Here is a 22,929-nt window from a genome sequence, read left to right as displayed (position 1 = left end):
TGATATCTTTGTTTTCTGAACTCAGGGAACGGGCCAGCTTCAGTGCATAAAGAGGGAAACACATCATCATGTAGGCAACTAGATATGCAAAATTGCTACATTATGATATGTTTCCCTCTTTATGCACTGAAGCTGGCACGTTCCCTGAGTTTTTCCAGCAAGATGGTACACCACCACATTATGGGTGTCAGGTCCGAGCATTCCTAGATGAACAGTTTCCTGGAAAGTGCATTGGTCGTCGTGGGCCAGTTGAATGGCCTCCAATGTCTCCCGATCTGACCCCCGATCTGACCCCTGAAACTACTGATACTTGAAGCCTGTGCTAGCATTTCTCCTGCGGTGTTGCTATCAGTGTGTGAAGAGTGGGAGAAGAGGATTGCATTGACAATCCAACACAATGGGCAGCACATTGAACACATTTTATAAGTGGTCAGAAACTTGTAAATAACTCATGAAAGAATACAGCTACGTTAAAACCAAGCACATCATTGTTTTTCTTGTGAAATTCCCAATAAGTTTGATGCGTCACATGACCTCCTTCCTGTTGAAAAAACAAAAGTTTGATTCAAAATGGCCAACTTCAAAATGGCCACCATGGTCACCACCCCTCTTGAAAAGTTTCCCCCCTCACATATACTAATGTGCCACAAACAGGAAGTTAATATCACCAACCATTACCATTTTATTAAGGTGTATCCATATAATTGGCCCACCCTGTAGTAGAAAAATGCCAAATTAAAGTGCAAAAGTAAAATGTCATGGGTGGGGGATATATCAGTGTGAACGTGGACCGTTCTACCAGTCAGCACCAATTGTGAAAATAAGGTGTTAAATAAAATTGAAATATTTTCACAAGTGTTTCAAAGCCCTATAAAAACAACATTTTACAATGGGTCAACATCACTCATTGGTTCGATATAATAGGGTCAAATTCATTACACTTAAATCTTACCCAAACCAGCTCCCTGTATAAATTGTAAAAAAAATTACTTTTGGCTTGACATTTCATGGATGTCATATTCTCATTTCCTTAAAATATCAGTTTGTCATCTCTTACTATATCAGATCAAATAAAAACTGTGGGATAATACATTTGTAGGTTTGGTGGCAGAAGCCAAATGGGCTTTATCAAAGTACATCATTTCTGTTATAGGGGAAAAAAATAAATAATCCACTTACCAGTATCTGGAAGTATTGTACCTAGCACTAGGTACAGACTTGTCTTTACTTAAAAGGGTACTCCAGTGGAAAACAAATTTTATCAACTGGTGCCACAAAGTTAAACTGTGTAAATTACTTCTATTTAAAAATCTTAATCCTTCCAGTACTTATCAGCTGCTGTATACTACAGAGGAAGTTATTTTCTTTTTGAATTTTCTTTCTGTCTGACCACAGTGCTCTCTGCTGACACCTCTGTCTGTATGAGGAACTGTTCAGAGCAGGAGAGGTTTGCTATGGGGATTTGCTTGTCCTCTGGACAGTTCCTGACATGGACTGAGGTGTGAGCAGAGAGCAATGTGGTCAGACTGAAAAGAACAACTCAACTTCCTCTGTGGTATACAGCAGCTGATAAGTACTGGAAGGATTAAGATTTTTTAATAGAAGTAATTTACAAATCTGTTTAACTTTCTGGCACCAGTTGATTACAAAAAAAATGTCTTCCACTGGAGTACCCCTTTATCTGTCCAAAAATATTCAATTCTGGGCATTGGTATATTTTTTTGCATACACCATTGACCATACAGTTTAATTAATGTTATAGTTCAGACTTTTACGCAATAGTTCAGACAATACCACATATGTTTATGTTTATTTTTGTTTACATTATTATTATTTTTTTATTTTTATTTTTTTATGGGAGAAGTTGGGTGATTCAAACTTTTATTAGGGAGAGGGTTAAATCACATTTATAATTTTTTTACATTTTTTTTTTACAAATCCTGTGGATAGGGGATATCCCGTGGATAGGGGAAAAGTTAAAGGGATACTCCAGCCCTAAGAAATCTTATCCCCTTTCCAAAGCATAGGGTATAAGATGTCTGATCGCGGGGAGGTTCCCACTGCTGGGACCCCTGCAATCTCAAATGTAGCACCCACCTACCCACCTGTAGCGCTGCAGCCTCCGAGTCTGCCAGGTCACAACTACGGGGCCAGAGAATCGTGACGGGGCGTGATGTTACAAAGGGGGGGGGGTACTCCGACTATGTAGTCGTAACCAGGTAGACTCGGAGGCTGCAGCACTGAGTGCAGCTCCCATAGGTGAGTGCTGCATGCGAGATTGCAGGGGTCCCCAGCGGTGGGACCCTGCAATCAGACATCTTATCTCCTATCCTTTGGATGGGGGATAACATGTCTTAGGGCCGGAGTACCCCTTTAATTTTGGCTGCAGTACTCCACCTCTCATTTGTTACAAGAACCCCAGGGATCACTCAGTAAGAGGAAATATCAATAGTCAGACATTTAAACCAAGACAAACTTTCTTAGCCAATTGTCTTTGTTTAAAATGTGGGGATAATTTTTCCCATCCACAGACTGGAAAATATTTCCTCATTAGAGATATTTTTACACTTGACTCCAAATACGCAATTTATATAATAAATAGTGTTGAGCGGCATAGGCCATATTCGAATTCGCGAATATTCGCGAATATATGGACGAATATTCGTCTTATATTCGCGAATATTCGCATATTCGTTATATTCTCGTTTTTATTTTCGCATATGCGAATATTCGCGTATGCGAAAATTAACATATGTGAATATTAGCATATGCAAGATTAACACACGTGAAATTCGCATATGCGAAAATTAGCATATGCGTATTTTCGCATATGCGAATTGTAGCATATGCGAATTTTAGCACGCCAGTCTCACACAGTAGTATTACAGCCTTCTTTACACCACACAAGCTGGAAGCAGAGAGGGGTGATCACTGTGATGTGTACTGTGAAGAAAAAAAAAATAAAAATAAAAAAAAAAACGAATATTCGTAATTACGAATAAATAGCGCTATATTCGCGAAATTCGCGAATTCGCGAATATGCGATATTCGCGAATAATATTCGAATTGCGAATATTCGCGAGCAACACTAATAATAAAGTGCCTTTGTGGCCTTGTGAATGTGGGGGAGACCACTCAACATACTGTATATGGGACCAAATATCAAAGCATAAAGCCACCATCCATTGCAAACAGACTTTACTACCCATTCCTTTCACCTAAAGAACAATCGAGTACCCCATCTATGATTTTCAGGTCATCAAGATCTTTGCTATACTCCGTAAATACCCCCCTCTTAATTTTTTTCCCTGTTTTTCCTCCCCACACCCTCTTTTCTACTTGCCTCTTTTGATGCCTATCTACTATTTTGCCCTTATCTTTCCTTTTCCTATATCCTTTCTCTTACCTCATCACCTTGCTTCCTTCTTTAAAGTCCTCTTTTTTTATATTCCTATTTTTGTTCACTACCACAAGCATTCCACTTTTACATTTTCCTTTCTTATTCTATCACGCCTTATTTATATTTCTTTGCCAGTATCCTAATTCACACAACTCATATATCCTTCTTAACTATATATTCCCCCTTTTGCTCCCTTATCCAGGGCTTGTGCAAGGATTTTGCCACCATAGGTGAAAGCTAATTTTGCCTCCCCTTGACCCCACCTATTGGATCTGCCGTTTGACATGCTCCACCTTACTACTGGGGTGACACACTGTAACAAACCTAGTCATGTGATCACCTTACTACTGGAGTGACATACTCTAACAAACCTAGTCATGTAATCACCTTACTACTGAGGTGACACACTGTAACAACCCCCCCTCATGTAATCTCCTTACTACTGGGGTGACACACTGTAACAAAGCCACTCCTCATGTAATCTCCTTACTACTGGGGTGATACAGCGTAACATACCTTCTCCTCATGTAATCATCTTATTACTAGGGTGACACACTGTAACAAACCTCCTCAGTATGTAATTACCTTACTACTGGGGTTCTGGAAAAAGGAAGTAACAGCCCTCTGTGGTGTGATAAAAGAGGACAATAAAAACGTATAAAAGCTGTATAAGCTGCTCACCTGATACAGTTGTGTAACCACATACACAACAATGGTGAGCATGTAATATAAGGGTGTCCGCAGCCCTTCTGCTTATAGCAATGGTAGAAAGGGGTAGCTTTGAAGGAGACGCCGGCTCAATGTGGTGGTGGACACAGGCAGCCAGAATAGGTAAAAGCAGGGGTGTTTATTTTTTAAGAATGCAACATGTTTTACTGCATAAGCAGCTTCATCAGGCATCTGATGAAGCTGCTTATGCAGTGAAGAACATTGCATTCTGGGATAAATAAACACCCCTGCTTTTACCTATTCTGGCTGCCTGTGTCCAGTGCCACGTTGAACCGGCGTCTCCTTCGAAGCTACTCCTCTCTACCATTACTACTGGGGTGACACACTGTAACAAACCCACTCCTTATGTAATCTCATTACTATTGGGTCGACACACTGTAACAACCGTCCTTCTCATGCAATTACCTTACTACTGGGGTGACACACTGTAACATACCTTCTCCTCATGTATTCACCTTATTACTAGGGTTACACAGTGTAACAAACCTTCTCAGTATGTAATCTCTTTACTACTGGGGTTACACACTATAACAAACCTCCACATTGTCCTTTATAGCCCGAGCGGGGGAAGAGTGGAGGAGACAGAGTGGTGATGTCATGAGACAGAGGACATCAGTGATCATGCTTGTCTGCCTCTGAGGAGCACGTTGCCGCTGAAAGCAGTACTCCTCCGAGGCAGACCGACGTGATCACACAGGAGCGGAGGGGGGTTGGGGCGGATGTATGGAGGCGCGCGCAATGTCAAGATGCTGTACGTAACTGACCTGCCTGTCTGCCTCAGAGGTGGCATGGCACTACTCCAACAGGCTGAAGAATGCATATTGTTATCGTACCCATATCGTACTTCAAATGAGCGTGTGGATGCTGGCTGGCTACTAACTTTCTTGCAGCAGACAGAGTGGCAGTTTCTTGTAGCAGGCAGAACCGGCCCTGCCCTTATCTAGATACTCCTCACTTTCTATGGTGCATGGATAATAGTATAAATTTGCTACTAGTGAGGGTATCAGCTGCTTTTCTGATCTACTGTGTTCCTAACTCAAGCCTGTTACCCTACTCAGCCTCTGTCTGATCCTGCTTGTACCTTCCTGATTCTCTAATGCATGGCCCAGGTAGTTGATCATGCCTCCTTCCTCTGCATACTGAATAAGTTAAACACAACCTTGCTTTTTCTGAGCTACTCAGCTCTGCTACTAATACCAAGTCAGTTTTGCTACATTGAACTCTGTTTGCTGTGCTATACCATCCACAGCCTCAGTTCGCCCTTCCTGCCTGTATTCCCAATGCCTGGCACTGTGTCGTTCTGGCCTGCTACCATATAACCGGAACAACTTGGTATTTTCCCTGCAGCTGATGCATTCTGGAGAGGAATAAAGGGTGAAAACTAGGGGAATAGTTAAAATCTGCTCAGGAGCCAAACTGATAAGTGGCACACCTGTTGGAATTATACAACAGCACTATTCCATACACAAATTCTATCCTTTGGACTTCCCCTTTCATACACCTAATTTTCAATGTTTATTTTTCACTACACTCTCTAGCATCACAGTCCCTTCTTTACTCTGAACCGACCCCTTTTCCACCTCTGAAATTACTTCGCACATTGGCTGCATCCTGACTCCCTGACAATCCCGTGCACCGCCAGCCCTGACAACCAATGTGAGTGATGTCACAGGCATGATACATTATGAAAAGTGAATAGAGGAACAGCACTCGGCACTGGTGGAATTTAAATGTCCTGAGTCTTAACATGCAGGGAAAATGAAACTGTAATAAGGGTTTGCCGGAGGTGCCAAAGTGCTGATAGTTATAGACTGTCTTGTAAATGCAAAGATAAATAGTAGCACAGCACTCACCCTTTAGTTGCCAGTAGGGATGAGGTTTATTTAAAAAAAAACAAAAAAAAACATTAGAATAGTGGTGGAAGGATAGAATTGAAGAGCTCCATGGAGCTTGTGTAGCGACAGTCCCATTTAACGGATTTTCCCGCTTGGTCATGATACATGCCATCACTGCTGGACCATCTTTTTCCTATTTATGCTCCAGTATCTGCCCTCACATTTATTTCACCCCAGCTGTGACCCTTATTACTGTGTCTCTCTCCCACTGTCACTGACCTGGGGAAGTGTCAAGTCCCCTATCAGTGGAACACCTAGCATATAGGCAGGGTACACCACTGTTATGAGGTCCAGTGGCCAGGGATTGCTGCCAGAGACCAAAGGGTCATGCCCCCCAATCCACCTGACCCCGCATAGTTTGAGCGGTTGTGTAAACTGCCCACTTTTTCTCTTGAACTTTAACCTGGAGGTTAGTGAGTGCCATTTTGGTGAAGGCAGCAGACAGCCTATGGCTGTAGCATACACCAGGAGCACAGCCTGACCTCTTCCCTGCACCAGACCCGACATGGAAATAGGGTAACTGGCTGCTTTTCTGCAGTGGAGAAGTGATAAGTATGATTTTTTTTAATATATATTTGTCAGTATAATAATTGGGGGGGGGGGTCTAATGTGAGGAATACTTGCAGACTGTTGGGAGGCTAATCATCTGGGAGTTCCTGCCTAATGGTAGGGACTACATGCCTACTGGGTGGAGGCTGCCTGACTAATCTGGAGACTACCTGCCTACTGGGGGTGAGGGCTACCTGGCCAATGGGGGAGACTGTCTAATGGGGAAAAGGGCCTGCCTTCTAAAGTGGGGAATACCTTTCTACAGGGAGGCTTCCTGCCTAGTGAGGGCACCAACTGCATTATGGATGAATTGCCAGTTACGGGTGCAAAATAATTAATTAAGTACACCCCTGCTTTTCCTCCCAGTGGTGCTGAAATGATAATATATATTTGCATTTATATCTTAGGGGAGTCCCCCGGCATCTCCTTCTCTTCTTCATCTATAAACTTTTTGTCCACCTAAGCAACAAAAGAGTAGAGGGACATTCACCAATATGTTGCAATTTAAAAGTTTCCTTTATTCCATTTTATAAGTGCAGCATACAGGAACACCTTAAGCAGATGGCTGGGATGCTAAGGTTACAGCAGTTTCGTGTGATTAATTGTGTAATTTCAGATATGAACTTTGCATTTTTCTCTACAGATGTGACTTGATAAAGGTCCTGCGTGGACTGGAATGTCAGACCATATATCTACTACTACATCCACCGGTCTTTCCTTTATACAGTATAGAAAAGGAATAGCATAGCAGCTATTTCTTGTTTTGCTACATGTGTTTTCCACTTTGATGCACAAACATATATATATATATATATATATATATATATATATATATATATATATATATGTATATATATTTGTGTGTGTGTGTGTGTGTGTGTATCTTTCAGCATTAACTTCAAAAAGGCTGGAAGTTAACTTCCAAGGGGACCCACTTTAGATCAATTTTCCCATTTAAAGGCAGAGATGTCTCTTTGTGGTTGCTGGAACACAATATATATAATAATCAACTGTATAAAAAAGGTGGTCAAATTGCCTTGCATTTAGTTTACTTTTAAGGCTAGGTTTCCACGCAGGTTTTTTCTCGTGTTTAAAAAAAAATGTCACTGCAGTTTTTGAGCCAGAGTCAGAAGTGGATCCAGTAGGAAGGAGAAGTGTAATAATTTCTTTTTATTCCCCATTCCTATTGAATACACTTCTGGTTTTGACTCAAAAACTGCAGTAGCAGATTTCCAAAAAAAACATCAGAAAAAAAACCTGTGTGGAAGCCTAGCCTAACACTGAAAATTAACAGGAATTAATAAATATTCCACCCATGTCTTTTAAAATGTATTTTTTTCCCAACTAGGATCTAAACTGCTTGGATATTTTTTTTCAGTGATAAAGTATATTTAAAAAAGTAGACAAAAATTTGGAATGATTCATGAGGAATGCACAGGACTTATAGTGCACGAAGCCCAAATATTTGGTCTCCGACTTCAAACAGATACTGCAACAAAGGCTTTGTAAGCAGAATTGTCTAACAGAACCTTTATGAACCCTAAGAGATACATATATTGCTGATTTATTATAAAATGTTGTATACATTAGCACAACCACATCCCAGCATTTGTAAAAAGACGAAGTCTGCCTTTAAATTGCTCCTTGGCTTCAGGGGTCAGTAAATTAAGCTGTTGCTCCTGAACATTGAGGATGTCCTCGTGAGCTTCTCTAAAGAGCTCTGACCCCAGCTCTTCCTCAACTCTCTGTTTCCATGCTTCAAGCTTTGGTCTTTCTTCAAAAATAGGTACTCCACTTGCAGTTACCTGGAGAATGAAGAACAGTATGGTCAACATTACCAAAATTCTGTCCAAAAATGAAACTGAGGACAGAACTGTGGCAGCAGGACAATGTAGTCCTGAGTATAAATTATATATTACACATAGGTTTTTGGTTTTACATATGCCACACTTTTTGGGAGGAAGAAGGTAAAAGGTGGATATGATCAAAACATTTAAATGTGCTAAAGGGTAGATAAGTTTCAGGAGGTAATTGTTTGTTAACAAAAACCTAAACACAAGAACAAAGGGGCTCATTCTTAGGCTAGGTTCACATTTGCGTTATGCTCTGTTCAGACACTTTGTTGCATGCTTAGTTGGGAGCCAGATGGTCCTTTATAGACACCGTTGGATCCTGAGAGATCGCATTGCTTTCAATGGGGTCCATCTGGTTACTGTGTAGTGTATATTTATTTAGCAGGATTTAAAATGACTACTTGCTGTATTTTTTTTGTCCAGTCAGATTCTCAAAAATAAACTCTGACACAGAGCCCTAAAATTGAGCAATAATACCTGAACCTCAAATATTATTTTACCATGAAAGTAGTAAATGCTTGGAACAAACTCACAGAAAGTGTAATTGATAAAGTATACCCTCAACTACACACAACAGACTGTACCATGTCATAATGGGCAAAATACAAATGGCATGTGTGAAAAACTAAGTACACCATGTGAATCAACAGCCTGTAGAACCACCTTAGCAGCAATAATGCTGCTATCAGTCTCTCATGGATAAATTGTGGCCCCAGGGCGTTGTGATGTGTGGGCATTTGTATGTGCACAGCTCTGTGAGGCTATGTTCACACTGCAGAATTTCTGTATGGAATTCCTCACAAAAATTCCGCAGAAACAGAGTCTTATTGAATTTAATGGGTTTCTGCTGCACTGTTAACATTGCAGAAACATCTGGTGCGGAAATTCAAATTCCAGTGTCTGTAGAAAGATTAGACGTGTCTATTCTTTTTGCAGACTCTGCACGGAATGCATTGCTCTCTATGTTATGCCAGCGATCTGCACTCAGGGCAATGTCAGCACAGAGATTTTCCGTGCGAACATTGCCATGTCAACATAGCCATTAGGTCTCCTCTACTGGGAGAATTGTCAGCTGCTTTAAATGTATTCTACTTCATTCTTCAAAATTGCGACTGGGGTTTTTCCTCCTTGGCATTAGGTAAAAATGCCTGAATGCTCCCGACCAGCAAATTACCAAACCTTCTGCTTCAATAAGGAAGGTCAAATTTGCTAATTATCAATTAATCAAGGGCACTTAATAAACAGCACCTGGCTGCCACTTACACTCTTAATTTCTTTTTAAGCATTGAAGGTGTACTGCATTTTTTCACACTGATTTAGCATGTTGACCTTGTTTTTGTTACATAAATATTTGGTGTATTTATTTAATTTTAAGGATCTAGGGATCTGAGTTTATTTATTATGTTACATAAAACATTAGAATTCAAAGAAAGTGATTTTTTTTCATGGCTGTATGCCAGCCATTGTAACAGAGGAAATTAACATTAAAAGTCAACACTGGACACCATTCGTCTTGTACATGATGATATTCACTGCTACCCTGGAAACACAAATAGTCACAGCAAGATCGGAAGGCCCAGATATTAAAAAATTCGGAAGTTTTGATGCAATCAAACCTCAGCATTTTTTTTACTTTCTGGGCCTTCTAATCTTGCTATGACTAGTTTTCTACAGACACACAAAAACACACACACACACACACGCAAACAGTTATAAAAAAAAAAAAGGATTTTAGCAGCATTTTGTGATTTTCACAAAGGAAAATATAGAAAATATAGAAACACTTTTTTTTAACAGTAAAAAGCAGAAAGTTTTGGCTGGTTCTCAAGGACTAAATAAAGAATAATAATAGATAATAAATAGATGAAATAAAAATAGGATGGGTGTGATAATAGATCATAAATAGAAAAATTATATAGTCAATGTAGTTGTATAGAATGGTGTGTGTAACAGTTGAGTATTGTGTAGGTGTGAATGGAAACAGTGTTGGTTAGTGTTAATATATTGTAACAAATGTATCAAAGGGATATATAAATTCTAGTGTGTTACAATAACTCATGTGCTGACCATGTCCAAAGTATAACAATATTTTATTAGATAAAATTTATAAACACTATAATACAAGTGCTGGATCCTAGCACTAACTTACAGCGCTTAGAGTAATTGGCATAAAAGTTTGTGAATATTTAACAAATATTAAACAAATAATTAGTCATAAAAGTTATTAAAAATTAATGAACATTGTTCAAACAGTCTCAGGGGGTATGAGGAACAGATAGATAATACAAGTTAGGTGGTGGGAGCGCCTGCAGTGCACTTGCAGGCGCTGGAGTACCACAGTTCTTTGCCCACTCCTATTTAGCCAAAGTAAGAAGGTCCCAGGCGGACCAAAACACGTTTGATCCAGTTAAACAGCAAATTGACATTACCCTCAGCCTCACATAAGGTACCGGACACATCGTGGACATCAGCAAGGACATCACCGCCACCACCGCTGCACGCACCACCGGCGCTCATTGCTCCACGTCTACAACTCTGAGCGTGGTCCCACAAGCCACCTTACCCGATCCCTGACGGAGTGTTAACCTGACATGGAAGATCGGACTGCTGGAATGCAGACCCGGCCGAGACTATTAGGAACTCACCGCAGAGGAAGGAGAGGACTGCCATATCCTTCAGCACAGGGTAAGAGGTACTCTGTACCGGCGGGACTTCATTCATTCATTCACGGCCGCCGTGCCGTTTACTATAGTTGGAACTTTGCTGCATAGCCGCTGTGCTGTGTCTCCAGACGGCCACCGAGCCATCCACCATCTACTGTATCACATCTAAGAGTTTGCATTAGCCTGTCCGGCAACCATTTCATCTTTTTTACCACCAATGAGGAACTTTTACTTTGGCTAAATAGGAGTGGGCAAATAACTGTGGTACTCCAGAGCCTGCAAGTGCACTGCAGGCGCTCCCACCACCTAACTTGTATTATCTATCTGTTCCTCATACCCCCTGAGACTGTTTGAACAATGTTCATTAATTTTTAATAACTTTTATGACAAATTATTTGTTTAATATTTGTTAAATATTCACAAACTTTTATGCCACTATAATACAAGTGCTGTAAGTTAGTGCTAGGATCCAGCACTTGTATTATAGTGTTATGTTTATAAATTGTATCTAATAAAACATTGTTATACTTTGGACATGGTCAGCACATAAGTTATTGTAACACACTAGAATTTATATATCCCTTTGATTCATTTGTTACAATATATTAACACTAACCAACACTGTTTCCATTCACACCTACACAATACTCAACTGTTACACACACCATTCAATACAACAACTACATTGACTATATAATTTTTCTATTTATGATCTATTATCACACCCATCCTATTTTTATTTCATCTATTTATTATCTATTATTATTCTTTATTTAGTCCTTGAGAACCAGCCAAAACTTTCTGCTTTTTACTATTTTCTCCAGTGGTTTGAGGATACCATTTTAGGCTAATTTCTCGGACAATACACTGTTAGATAGATAGAGTAACCCCACCTATTGTTACTTTTTTTTAACAATTCATTAAAACAAAAAATGTACTGATATAAAAAAAACATGTGTTGCTAAAAAAAAAAGCAGTAATCAAATTTGAATACCTGTAAAAGAACAAACATTATAGCTTTTAAATCATTCTGAACAGTAAAAAAGAAAAAAAAAAACACAAGATGAATTAAAAAATAAATAAGTTAATGTGTCCGGTCACAATTGGAGGAAACTAGCAGTGGTTACAAGGAGAAATACCAAAGCCTTTGCTAAAGAAAGAACTGTTAAATAATACCGTTAGTATTCTCACCTGCATGATTTCCACTATAGCCACGAGATCTGCCAATGATATTTCATCTCCGGCCAGAAATGGTTTTTCTTGCAGGAATTTATCCTCAAACTGTATCATGATCTCTCTGAACTCAGCAAGGACATAATCCAGTTTTTCTGGTGCAGCCTCTTCGTCCATAATAGCTGGAGTCATACACTTTAAAAAAAAATACATTTAGATTTATGGAAAAAAAAATGATTCCCCTTCAAAACATTAAATCATTCAAAAAAGTAAAGCGAAGACATGAGCATTACTATTCAACTGGGTCTTATAGGGAGTTCCCACCTGGACATTTATGCTAGAGATGAGTGAATTTTTAAAAAATTTGATTCTGCTGATTCGCTGAATTTTCCCCAAAAATTTGTTTCGGTCCGAATTTATTTGCGGCAAATCGCTATTAAAAACAGCTATTTCTGACCTACAGAGAGCCTCAGTAAGGGTGTAGAACACTTGACCTTGCTGTAACACCCTTAGGTTGTGTGCTGGGTTATTGAAATAATACTGTTATTCAGTATAACATGCAGAAGAGTTGTCATTAGAATCACTGTTGCAGAGCAGCACAATGATAGAGCCTGGAGGTTGAATCAGTATGAGGAGACCATATAGTGGCTGAATGACACAGCATGGAGGTGTCGACAGCATGAGAAGACCATATAGTGGCTGAATGACACAGCCTGGAGATGGCGGAAACATGAGGAGGCCATATAGTGGCAGAATGACACAGCCTCGAGTTGGCAGCAGCATGAGGAGACCATATAGTGGCTTAATGACACAGCCTGGAGTTGGCAGCAGCCTGAGGACAACATGTAGTGGCTAAACGACACACAGCCTGGAGGTGGTGGAAGCATGAGGAGACCATATAGCAGCTAAATGACACAGCCTGGAGGTGGCAGAAGCATGAGGAAAACATATGCTTGCAATATGAGACATTTTGGAGCTGGCATCAGCATGAGGAGAACATATGGTGGCAGAATGAGACAGATTGGAGGTGGCATCAGCATTTGGAGAAAATATGGTGGCAGAATGACACAGTCTGGAGGTGGTATCAGCACGAGGAGAACATATGGTGGCAGAATGAGACAGCCTGGAGGTGGCAGCAGCAGCATCAGTAGTCCTAAAAGTGAACCCGGTGAAAGAGTGGTGCGGTGGGTGGCAAGACCAGTATCAGGTGTAGAAGGTGAAAAAAAGGAGAACTTTGCATCAGATGTGTGGTATCAAGCGGGTGGCATGATCAGAATAGTAGCTGAGGCAAGTAGGCAGAAGAAAACGGTCTCTTTTGTAAAAGTTTTATCATGCACAAGTAAGTATTGAGGATATGCATTACGTAAAACTTAACTTTTAATAATATGCTTGGGATAAAATATATGGACCCAAATTTTTTTTTTTAATCAAACAAATGGAAAGGTGTGCAAAAAGCACCATGTGCCACATACACCACCAAGTATTGATGTGATGCCAAGACCTCTAAAAGGTGGAAGGGAACAACGTTTGGTTCATTGTAACCGTTGGGGGGTAAAAACGTCCCCTGTAAGGCCCTACTCTCATATTATTAATTCCCTTCTTCACAAGTGTTACTAACCCTAAAAAGGGGCGGCCCCACGCAGGAACCTCTGCTTATTTCCACCTACAAACACTGCCATTTCTCAGGGTTTTTAGGTCGAAATAGGGATTGGTTCCTGTGTGGGGCCGCCCTTTTTAAGACGAGTAACACTTTCCTTGAAAAGGTGGAAGGGAACAACGTATTGTTCATTGTAGCAGGTGGGGTAAAAACTTCCCTGTAAGGCCCTACTCTTGCCCTATTAATTCCCTTCTTGGCAAGTGTTACTCACCCTAAAAAAGGCGGCCCCACAGAGGAAACTCTCTCTTTTTCCACCTAAAACCCTGGGAAATGGCACTGTTTGTAGGTGGAAAACGGAAGAGGTTCCTGTGTGGGGCAGCACTTGCCAAGAATGGAATCAATAATGCCAGAGTAGGACCTTACAGGGGACGTTTTTATTCCCACCCTTTACAATGGACCATACGTTGTTCCCTTCCACCTTTTAGAGGTCTTTGCATCACATCAATACTTGGTGGTGTAGGTGGCACAAATTTTAAAACATTTTTGAGTACATATATTTTATCCAAAGAATACTATTAAAAGTTAAGTTTTACGTAATGCATTTACTCAATACTTACTTGTGGTCTGATGTGGAGGAATATCTGTAACTGGGGAGCAGCCCCTTAAATATGTTTAGCACTATCCATATTTGTGAAGTGTTGGTGTGGCACCATGGTCAATCTACTCTGATGCATCAGGCATTGGTGGGTGGAAATCCTGGCTGACTCCACATTTTTAGAGGACAGACGAGTTCTCCTTGGGGTTATTATGGCCCTGCCCCACTAAACACTCGCTCTGATGGCACACTACTGGCCGGGCAGGACAGCTTTTCTAGGACAAACTCTGCTAGTTGCGTCCACAAATCAAGATTGGCTGCCAAGAAGTCCAGCTGATCTCCAAGTTTTTTTTGGCATGGGAATGTCAAGGTATGCCCCCACCTGCTGTTTCAGGTCCTCCTCCAGATCTGCCTGCTGCTGATGAGTTGCTTCCCTATGCAGGTGAAGAAAGCTACTGATCAGTGACTGTAGATTCAGGCTGCTGCTGATGGAGCTGGTACTTCTTCTTCCACTCCACCCCTCCCCAGCAGCCATGGCAGTGGAAGGTGAGTGCAAAGAGCCCCCCCCCCGAGTCAAATCTGCGAGACGATGGTGCAGATAGGCATCGGCCAACTCACTACGTAGGATATCTCTGTAGTAGGTCACTTTGTCCTCCCTCTCAGTTGGTGTAAAAAAGGCCCCCATTTTGTGCCTGTAGCGAGGGTCCAATAAAGTGGAGAGCCAGAAGTCATCCCGCTGCCGAATGGGGAAAATTCGGTGGTCACTAAGCAAGCAAGTGAGCATGCATTGTGCCATTTGTGCAAGTGATCCGGAGGGACTCCCTGCCTCCATCTCCACTGCATACTCCCATGGTGTGTCTGGGTCCTCTGTCTCATCTTCCTCATAACCCTCTAGCTCCTCTAGCTGCTCCTGCTCCTCGTTTCCAGTCAATGTGCTCCTCCTCCTCCAGTTAGGTCCCCACAGGGCTCATGAAGCTGGGAGTTGTAGGGGCCAGTGCCCTGACCAGCCATTGTTTGCAACATGTGTTGTAGAAGATGAAGCAGTGGAATGACGTTGTTCATCCCGTAATCCTGGCGAATGACTTATAATGTGGCCTCCTCAAAGGGCCTGAGCAAACAGCAGGTGTCACGTATGAGCTGCCACTGGTTGACATTGAAGTTAACCCACAGCTGAACCCACAGCATAAGATACTTCTGTGGGGGAGGGAACAGCATAGGACAGGGGCAATGGGAGGACAGAGATTACTCCCGGGCCATGCTAACTGAGGGTTGTGTCTGAGGAAACCAATGACTGTTGACTGGGGGTGTCAGATGTCACTTGTGATGAAGTGGATGACCATGTTAACCAATCAATGACAGCAGATGGGTTGCTGGTCGAGAAACGACCCCTAGCTGATACCGGGAGCTCGGGCCTCTCGCTTTGACTCCTGCTTCTACTTGCCCCTAGTCTGCTGTGACCTCTGCCTGATGAATTTAGGCCTCTGCAACTCCTCTGAGCAAGTCCTGGCACTTCTCTGCCTGAAATACTTAGTGTGTATATATGAGGGGAGTACAAAATGCTCCACTACGTGTAAAACAGTACGACGTGTACTTTTGCCTGGCTTTTCACAGTATCTAGGCCCTTAAGACTTTAACAGAACAAAATGGTACACCACTTAGATGTACGTATGTCGTCTGCACTTATGAGGTGAGGACCATGCGCTCTAGTACGCTTTAAACAGTATTTGTCTACAACACCAGCAGGTGGGTACTTTTGGCTGGCCTTTCACAGTATTTAGGCCCTTAAGACTTTAACAGGAACAAAATAGTACACCCCTTGGATGTACATATGTGGTATGCACTTATGAGGGGAAGACAATGGGCTCCAGTACGCTTAAACAGTATTTGTCTAAAAAAACAGCAGGTGTTACTTTTGCCTGGCCTGTCACAGTATTTAGGCCCTTAAGACTTTAGCAGGAACAAAATGGTATGCCACTTAGATGTACTTATGTGGTATGCACTTATGAGGGGAGGACAATTCACACCAGTACGCTTAAAACAGTATTTGTCTAAAAAAACAGCAGGTGTTACTTTTGCCTGGCCTTTCACAATATCTAGGCCCTTAAGACTTTAACAGGAACAAAATGGTACACCACTTAGATGTATGCACAGGTTACACTTAATAGAGGACAATATGCTTTTAGTGCTCTGCTCACCCTAACTGACTGGCTATTATTAGCTTTTCAGTTGTTGTACACACCAGTGCTGCAGCACACAGTCGCTGTGTACTACACCCAAAATTGCATTTTCTCTCCCAATCTCACTCCCTTCCCTCTCAGTGCTTCTGGCTGGATTTGGGCTTGAGGTGAATCACTGCTGAAAAAAAGCTTTTCTGTGCAACACACTGCTCTCTTTCCCTCTCTGCAATAGAACGCTGATGTGACTGGGAGGTAAATCGCTGCTGTCAAAATGCTTTTCTGTGCAACTCACACTGCTGTCTGTCCATCTCTCTCTCTGCAATAAAAGGCTGAAGTGACAGGCCGCAAGAGGGCTGCCAATTATATAGGGCTGTGACATCACAGGGGTGACTGGCTGCTGATAGGCTGCATGCTGCATGTGATTCAGGGTCATCCCGCCAACCCTTATTTCTGCCTTCCCAGGATTACTTGCCCCATGTCCTCACATGTGGATCTGCCATTTTAGATGCCCTGGAGCCTGGACAGCACTAAATGGAGTTTAATGAAGCAAATCAAAATTTTCCTGAAATTCCTAACGAATTTGGATTCGTCAGATTCGATTCGCTCATCCCTCTTTATGGCATATGGACAAAATATGTCATACATGTCTCAGAGGTTCATTTCTCACATTGCCCTAGATTTACTATTCAAATGTAACCAAACTTTAATGTTACAAAAATAAATTATAAAAGACATCACATTTATTAAACACATTTCTGGCAGTTTTAAACACATTTCTGGCAGTTTAAGGCTATGTTCGCATGGGGGAATGTCTGCACGTTAAATTTCCATGTGGATATTTCCCCAACAGCAGAGTTGTTTGGAAATGTTTTGTCTCATGAATGGCAATGCATTTCCGTGTGAAGTTTGCAGAAAGAATAGACATGTTTATTCTTTCTGCTGACACCGGAATTTGAATTTCTGCGCCAGATGTTTCTGTCAAGGAAATGTTACTATGTAAATAGCACAGCAGAGTCCCATTGAAATTAATTGGTTTCTGCTGCTGCGGAATTCTGCATGGAAATTCTATCGTATGAACATAGCCTAACAACTCTGGTTGAAACTAAACCAATGAATGACACTCTTTTTATTTAGGATCAACTTCTCATTTTGCTCCAAAATATGAACCAAACTGCCTGTTGTAAATCTAACCTAACTACTGTCATAGAGTTACCAGGCATAATTTTGGTGCTAAGCCATCAATTGGGTACAAGTCTACACAAGTTTTGGTCTGGTATACAAAACTGGCTGTGGGGGAAGCTTGCATGGTGTAAGGAGGCAGCACATTCCCAGAGCTCCTACCTGCCCCCTGCTGTTAGGACAGCTTCCATCAGCTGTTGAGACACCAATATGCTGTGTCAGGACTCCAAGACAGAAGTCTTGCTCACCACGGCCATAACATGTATGGCCTGAACAAATGGAGAGGAGCACTATAGAGCGGCCAGCTCATATTTCTGATACCAGCGCTCTCTTACCTACCTGAAACTTGCACTCACGAATGCCTCTTCTGTTCTGCACTGAGTTCATCTCCACAACATTAACCCCTTTGCTGTACAGTTCTATTGTGTGTATATATATATATATATATATATATATATATATATATACACACCTGCTATGTACCTTGCCTTCAGCCATACTTTCATACAGGAAAAGGGCACTAGAATTCACAATATCTTACAGTCTCAATACTCATTTAACTATACCATTTCTTCAAATGTGTACATAATGAGCTAACCATTACTCTTTGCCACATTGTTCTTCCATGTTTTGACGAAACAGGCAAAAAGACACAAATTTTTACACAGCAGAGGAACCATAAAGTAGTGTACTGAAAAGTTGTTTTAAAGAAAAAAACTGTATCAGCACCATATTTATCACATGCCATGCAGACATTTTATAAATTTGGGCAATGTACACATTAGCACAATTAAAGGTGCAGAAAAATCCTTTACCAAACCCCTCAAAAAATTTCCCCCATAGGAAAAAAAAAACTTGACTAACTCATGTTTAGTGTATATTTTAAAAGTGCACATGTCACGAACCGGCAGGACTGGTAGTGGATCCTCTGGACCAGAGAGGTGATGACGCGAGTTGTACCAGAGGACCAGTTCTACGTGGTTACTGGTTTTCACCAGAGCCCGCCGCAAGGCGAGATGGACTTGCTGCGGCGGTAACCACAGGGTTGTATCCTCCAGTAGCAACTCGACCTCTCTGGCAGCTGATATGGCGTAGTACACAGGGAGCGGGCAGGAGCGTAGTCGGACGTAGCAGAGGTCAGGACAGGCAGCAAGGTTCATAGGCGAGTGAACGGTAGCAACAGGTTCGGCAACAGGCAAGGCAATATACACAATATGGAACACTTTCTCAAAGGCACTGGGGCACAAAGATCCGGCAAAGGCAGGAAGGGGCAGGTAACATTTATATGGAGGTGGACAGAGATAAGGAACCAGTGCACCGATTAATGGCGCACTGGCCCTTTAAATTTACTGAAGGCGGCGCACGCGCGCCCTAGAGAGCGGGGCCGCGCGCGCCGGGAGACAGAGATGGACGGCGCAGGGAGCGAGGAGCCGGGTAAGCGCGATAAGGACGCGGCGCGTGAACGGGGACCAGCCGTCACGGCAGCCACGTCCCCGACACAAGGGAACCCGTGCTCCAGTTCAGTGCGTCTGACCGGGGGACGCCGGGATCCCGAAGCAGGGGGCCGAGGGAGCGGGCGCTCCAGTCCGGTAAGGGGACCGGAGCGTACGCTATGAGAGCACAGATTCAATTATATTGGTTTGTTCAACTCCTATAAAAAGTAACAACTGTTAAATATCAGGCTGTTGTAAATACAAAAGAATAGAGATGAGCTCACTGAGCCTGGAAAACCTGCTCTCGCTCAGAACTTTTGAGTCACAGTGGCTCGCCAAGCTTTTAAAGTTTGCCAGGCCTGCGCAAGCCTGACAGTGGCAGCAATAATAGCAAAAAGGATGAGGAACATATGATGTTTTGGCACCTGAATGAGTAAAGGAAGTAAAGGGAACACTGAGATGACATCAGGGTAGCAGATCATACCCTGCAGCCAGCAACAAGATCACATGACCCCAGATTATCCAATCATTGCTTGCATTTATTTGACATACAGCTCCCAGGCCATTCAGGATACTGCAAAGGGATGGGTTTAAGAGACGGATGAAGCCCTATGCACTGCATTGCGTCTGCCATCTTAGAGAGAGAAGATCCAATGGAATTTTAAAAGCAGCTGAGCAAAGTATTGATTAGTGGGTTGACCTCAGGCAGTAACCTCCTGTCATCTGCATTTGTGGTAGCCCTTGGGGGGGAATATAATACAGTGGGGGTGTTGCTTAGGTATATGAGGGGTTAATGTATCCCCTGTCACTCGTGACGCCAGGGTGAGGGTAAACACGCTGAGGTAAATCTTTGGCCTATCGCCACCCTTTCCAGAAACGATAGGTGCGTGCTTAAATGAGTGAAGGTCCACAATTAGGGATGAACTTGAACTTGCATAAACTTTACTGAAGTACTTGTGGTACATCCAATTAACAGCAACAGTCTTAGTAATACAGTCTCTATACAGCTCAGCAATGATTGACAGATGCTGCGGGCCGTTGACTTATCCAAGGGTTAATTAAATTAGGAGTTGTGTAGAGATCCATCTGGATTTAGGGGTCTATTTAGGTCCGGTGATCCCGGGAAGTTAAGAGAGATTAAGATAACTCACAGTTCTGTATGGATGGCCGTTGCCGCAAGGCTTGGGCCTGGTCACTGCTGAAGATAGCTGCACAGATCCTCCTCTATCAGCAGCCCACGAGGAAAGAGAGAGCTTAATGGCCGCCGCTCCCTTATATGGGCAGCAGCAGAGACATTTTGGATTGGTCCGTGTCAGCTGTCACTCACCGTTACAATGCATGGTGGGAGAACACGTCACTGGGACCTCTTAAGGTCCTAAAGCAAAACCATAGAGTTTCACCTGATCACATGACCCCGCAGGTCCTGTCATGCTACAAACAGGTAGATAATTCACTATATACACTTTTTATACTTATAACTGTATAAGTATCAGATAGAACTATTATATGTCTAGTGGCTAAGTGAGAGGTGACAAGGGGAAGACTAGAAAAGAGGGACCCCGACGTCCTAGGGACTCTGACTATGGGGACCTCTATAGAGGTAACGTATAGGATACAGTACTGGGACACCAGAAACCCCGTTTATTAAAATAAGTCGACCTCGACGCCTGTCCCCTAAGGCAGAGGACTAGGACTAAACAGGATTATATATATATATATACATTTTTCTATACATCCTGACAAAACCTAAGCAAACATTAAACACATTCACATTCTCTGGATACTCTTACTAGTATCTACTAGACAATAGGAATCTATCTAGACATTTTGATGCTACCTAGACAGTGATGAAGCTATCTAACCTTTAGTTTCTAGCTCCTTAAACATTTATTATAGCTCTCTATAATATTTATGAGGCTAACTAGACATTAGTACAGCTCTCTATACTTTTAGCTTCAAGCTGACTATACATTTTGAAATCTCACACTTTTTCTTTTTTTGCCAACAATAAGTTACCTGTTAGTTCACGAAAGGTATACTGGCTAGCCGGAAGCTAGGTCACAGTAAGATTGGCTGCTAGGGTCTATCGGCTACACGCTACTTACCCCTAGAGCACTTCCAAATAACCTACCTAGGTTACCTTTAGAAATACGTGTTTAATTCTATACTCGCAAGAGCACCTACTGGCCAGGTAGAGCATCTCACACACGTAATACAGAGAAAATAAATATGAGTGTACCTAACAGTGGCAGGAGTTGGATATCAATAGGCTACAATAAAGTGTTTCTTGAATGTGAGATATATTATATTTTTGTGTATGTACTGAAATAGACTGAGGTAGTACATTTAAGTCAGTAGTTTAGAGTACTATGTGTGCAAGTACTATCTTAAGGGTAATCTTCCCTATTTTTTTCTGTTGAGACAGGTGCTAGTGATTGGCGACCGCAATAATACTACCCTCGGAGGAGCCGGGGTGTCACCTATTTAGCAACTACTAAACACGTTTAGCATTCTATACATTTGTATGTACAAGAATTATTTACGTTTTTAGGGTTTAGTGTACACGTGTAACATGCTGACATTTTCCATGTACAACTCTTACCTGTTTTTTTTATGTACACAGACACGGGGATACCTTCCTGTGTACAAGAACCATATACCCATTTATTACTCAAACCCTACACAATTATCAACACTCCAACAGGGTTCAGGCGCATTCACCTGATAAGTGCAACATTTAGCATAAGAGTTCTTATGAAGCTGCTGGTATATACATAAAGCAGACGTGTAAGGATCAACAGTCCACCTACACTAAGAGTCCATAGAAATATAAAAATTGACGTGTAAGGATCAGCAGTCCACCTACACTAAGAGTTCATGGGAAGGGAAAGGAAAACAGGGCCGTACCACAAATCAGCCGGGTACAGTCCTTATGAATCTCCTACTGGCTAGGAGTCTCTTGACTCAATACTTAGGCACAAACCTTAGTGGTTACGTTGCTGAACTTTGAACTGGAACAATCTTAGCACAGTCCTGCTAGGCACAATTCTTGAACTTGGTTGCTGTAAAACAAAAGTGGTTAATAAAACAACAAGACATTACTTTGAAGTCCTTTAGAGAATATTCTTCCTCACTCTTGTTGTGCCTCTTCTGGTTCCTCTGTACCTCCCAACATCAGGGACAGGTATGAAATTAACATAGCTCCGCCACACCATACTGGTAAGGGTGAAGTGGTTGATGGTAGGATTCAAAGAGGCCATAGGCTTGCTAGCCGGAATCTAAGTGGGGCAATAGGGCTTGAGCACCATCTCCAAACTAGGATGGACCCATGACCCTTTCGTCGGTACCTCAGGAACAGGCGAACTCTCATGGCTCCGAGAGGGCCTAGGTACTGTTTGTGGTGGCCGCAACTTTGGGCTACTTTCCTGATCCTGTGCAGGACTTGGCTCTTGGCGGGACACAGAAGATGATGAACTTGGCTCTTTGCTGTACACAGAAGAAGATCTTTGGTGTTGAGGCTCCCCCTCCTTTGGTACGTTGATGGAGACTTTAGGAGCGGACCATGTCGGCCTCAAGTTAAAGGGATCGGACTCCCACTCAGTCGACGGGAAATACTTGAAAGGAAGCTGTGTTGGGGCAGTTGGTCTTGTGACCGCAGCCGCCCATTCTCCACACAGGCTTTGGAC

At 42.2% G+C, this 22,929-nt stretch overlaps 1 protein-coding gene across 2 annotated transcripts in view; it reads right to left on the bottom strand.

Annotated features, from left to right (window-relative positions):
* Positions 1-7,466: 7,466 nt before the first annotated feature.
* The window catches only part of LOC130276223 (glutathione S-transferase theta-3-like), a 214,210-nt gene continuing 198,747 nt past the window's right edge, over positions 7,467-22,929 (bottom strand). For both annotated transcript variants that reach the window (XM_056525267.1, XM_056525277.1), the window contains exons 4-5: positions 12,281-12,457; positions 7,467-8,378 (exon numbers count right to left, since the gene is read on the bottom strand). In XM_056525267.1, the coding sequence (XP_056381242.1) occupies positions 8,160-8,378; positions 12,281-12,457 (396 nt within the window). In that variant the 3' untranslated portion in view covers positions 7,467-8,159. The remainder of the gene's footprint in view (positions 8,379-12,280; positions 12,458-22,929) is intronic.

This window comes from Hyla sarda, chromosome 1 (genome assembly GCF_029499605.1).
Source record: "Hyla sarda isolate aHylSar1 chromosome 1, aHylSar1.hap1, whole genome shotgun sequence".
NCBI lineage: Eukaryota > Metazoa > Chordata > Amphibia > Anura > Hylidae > Hyla > Hyla sarda.
This window is presented reverse-complemented; position numbering and strand designations above follow the sequence as displayed.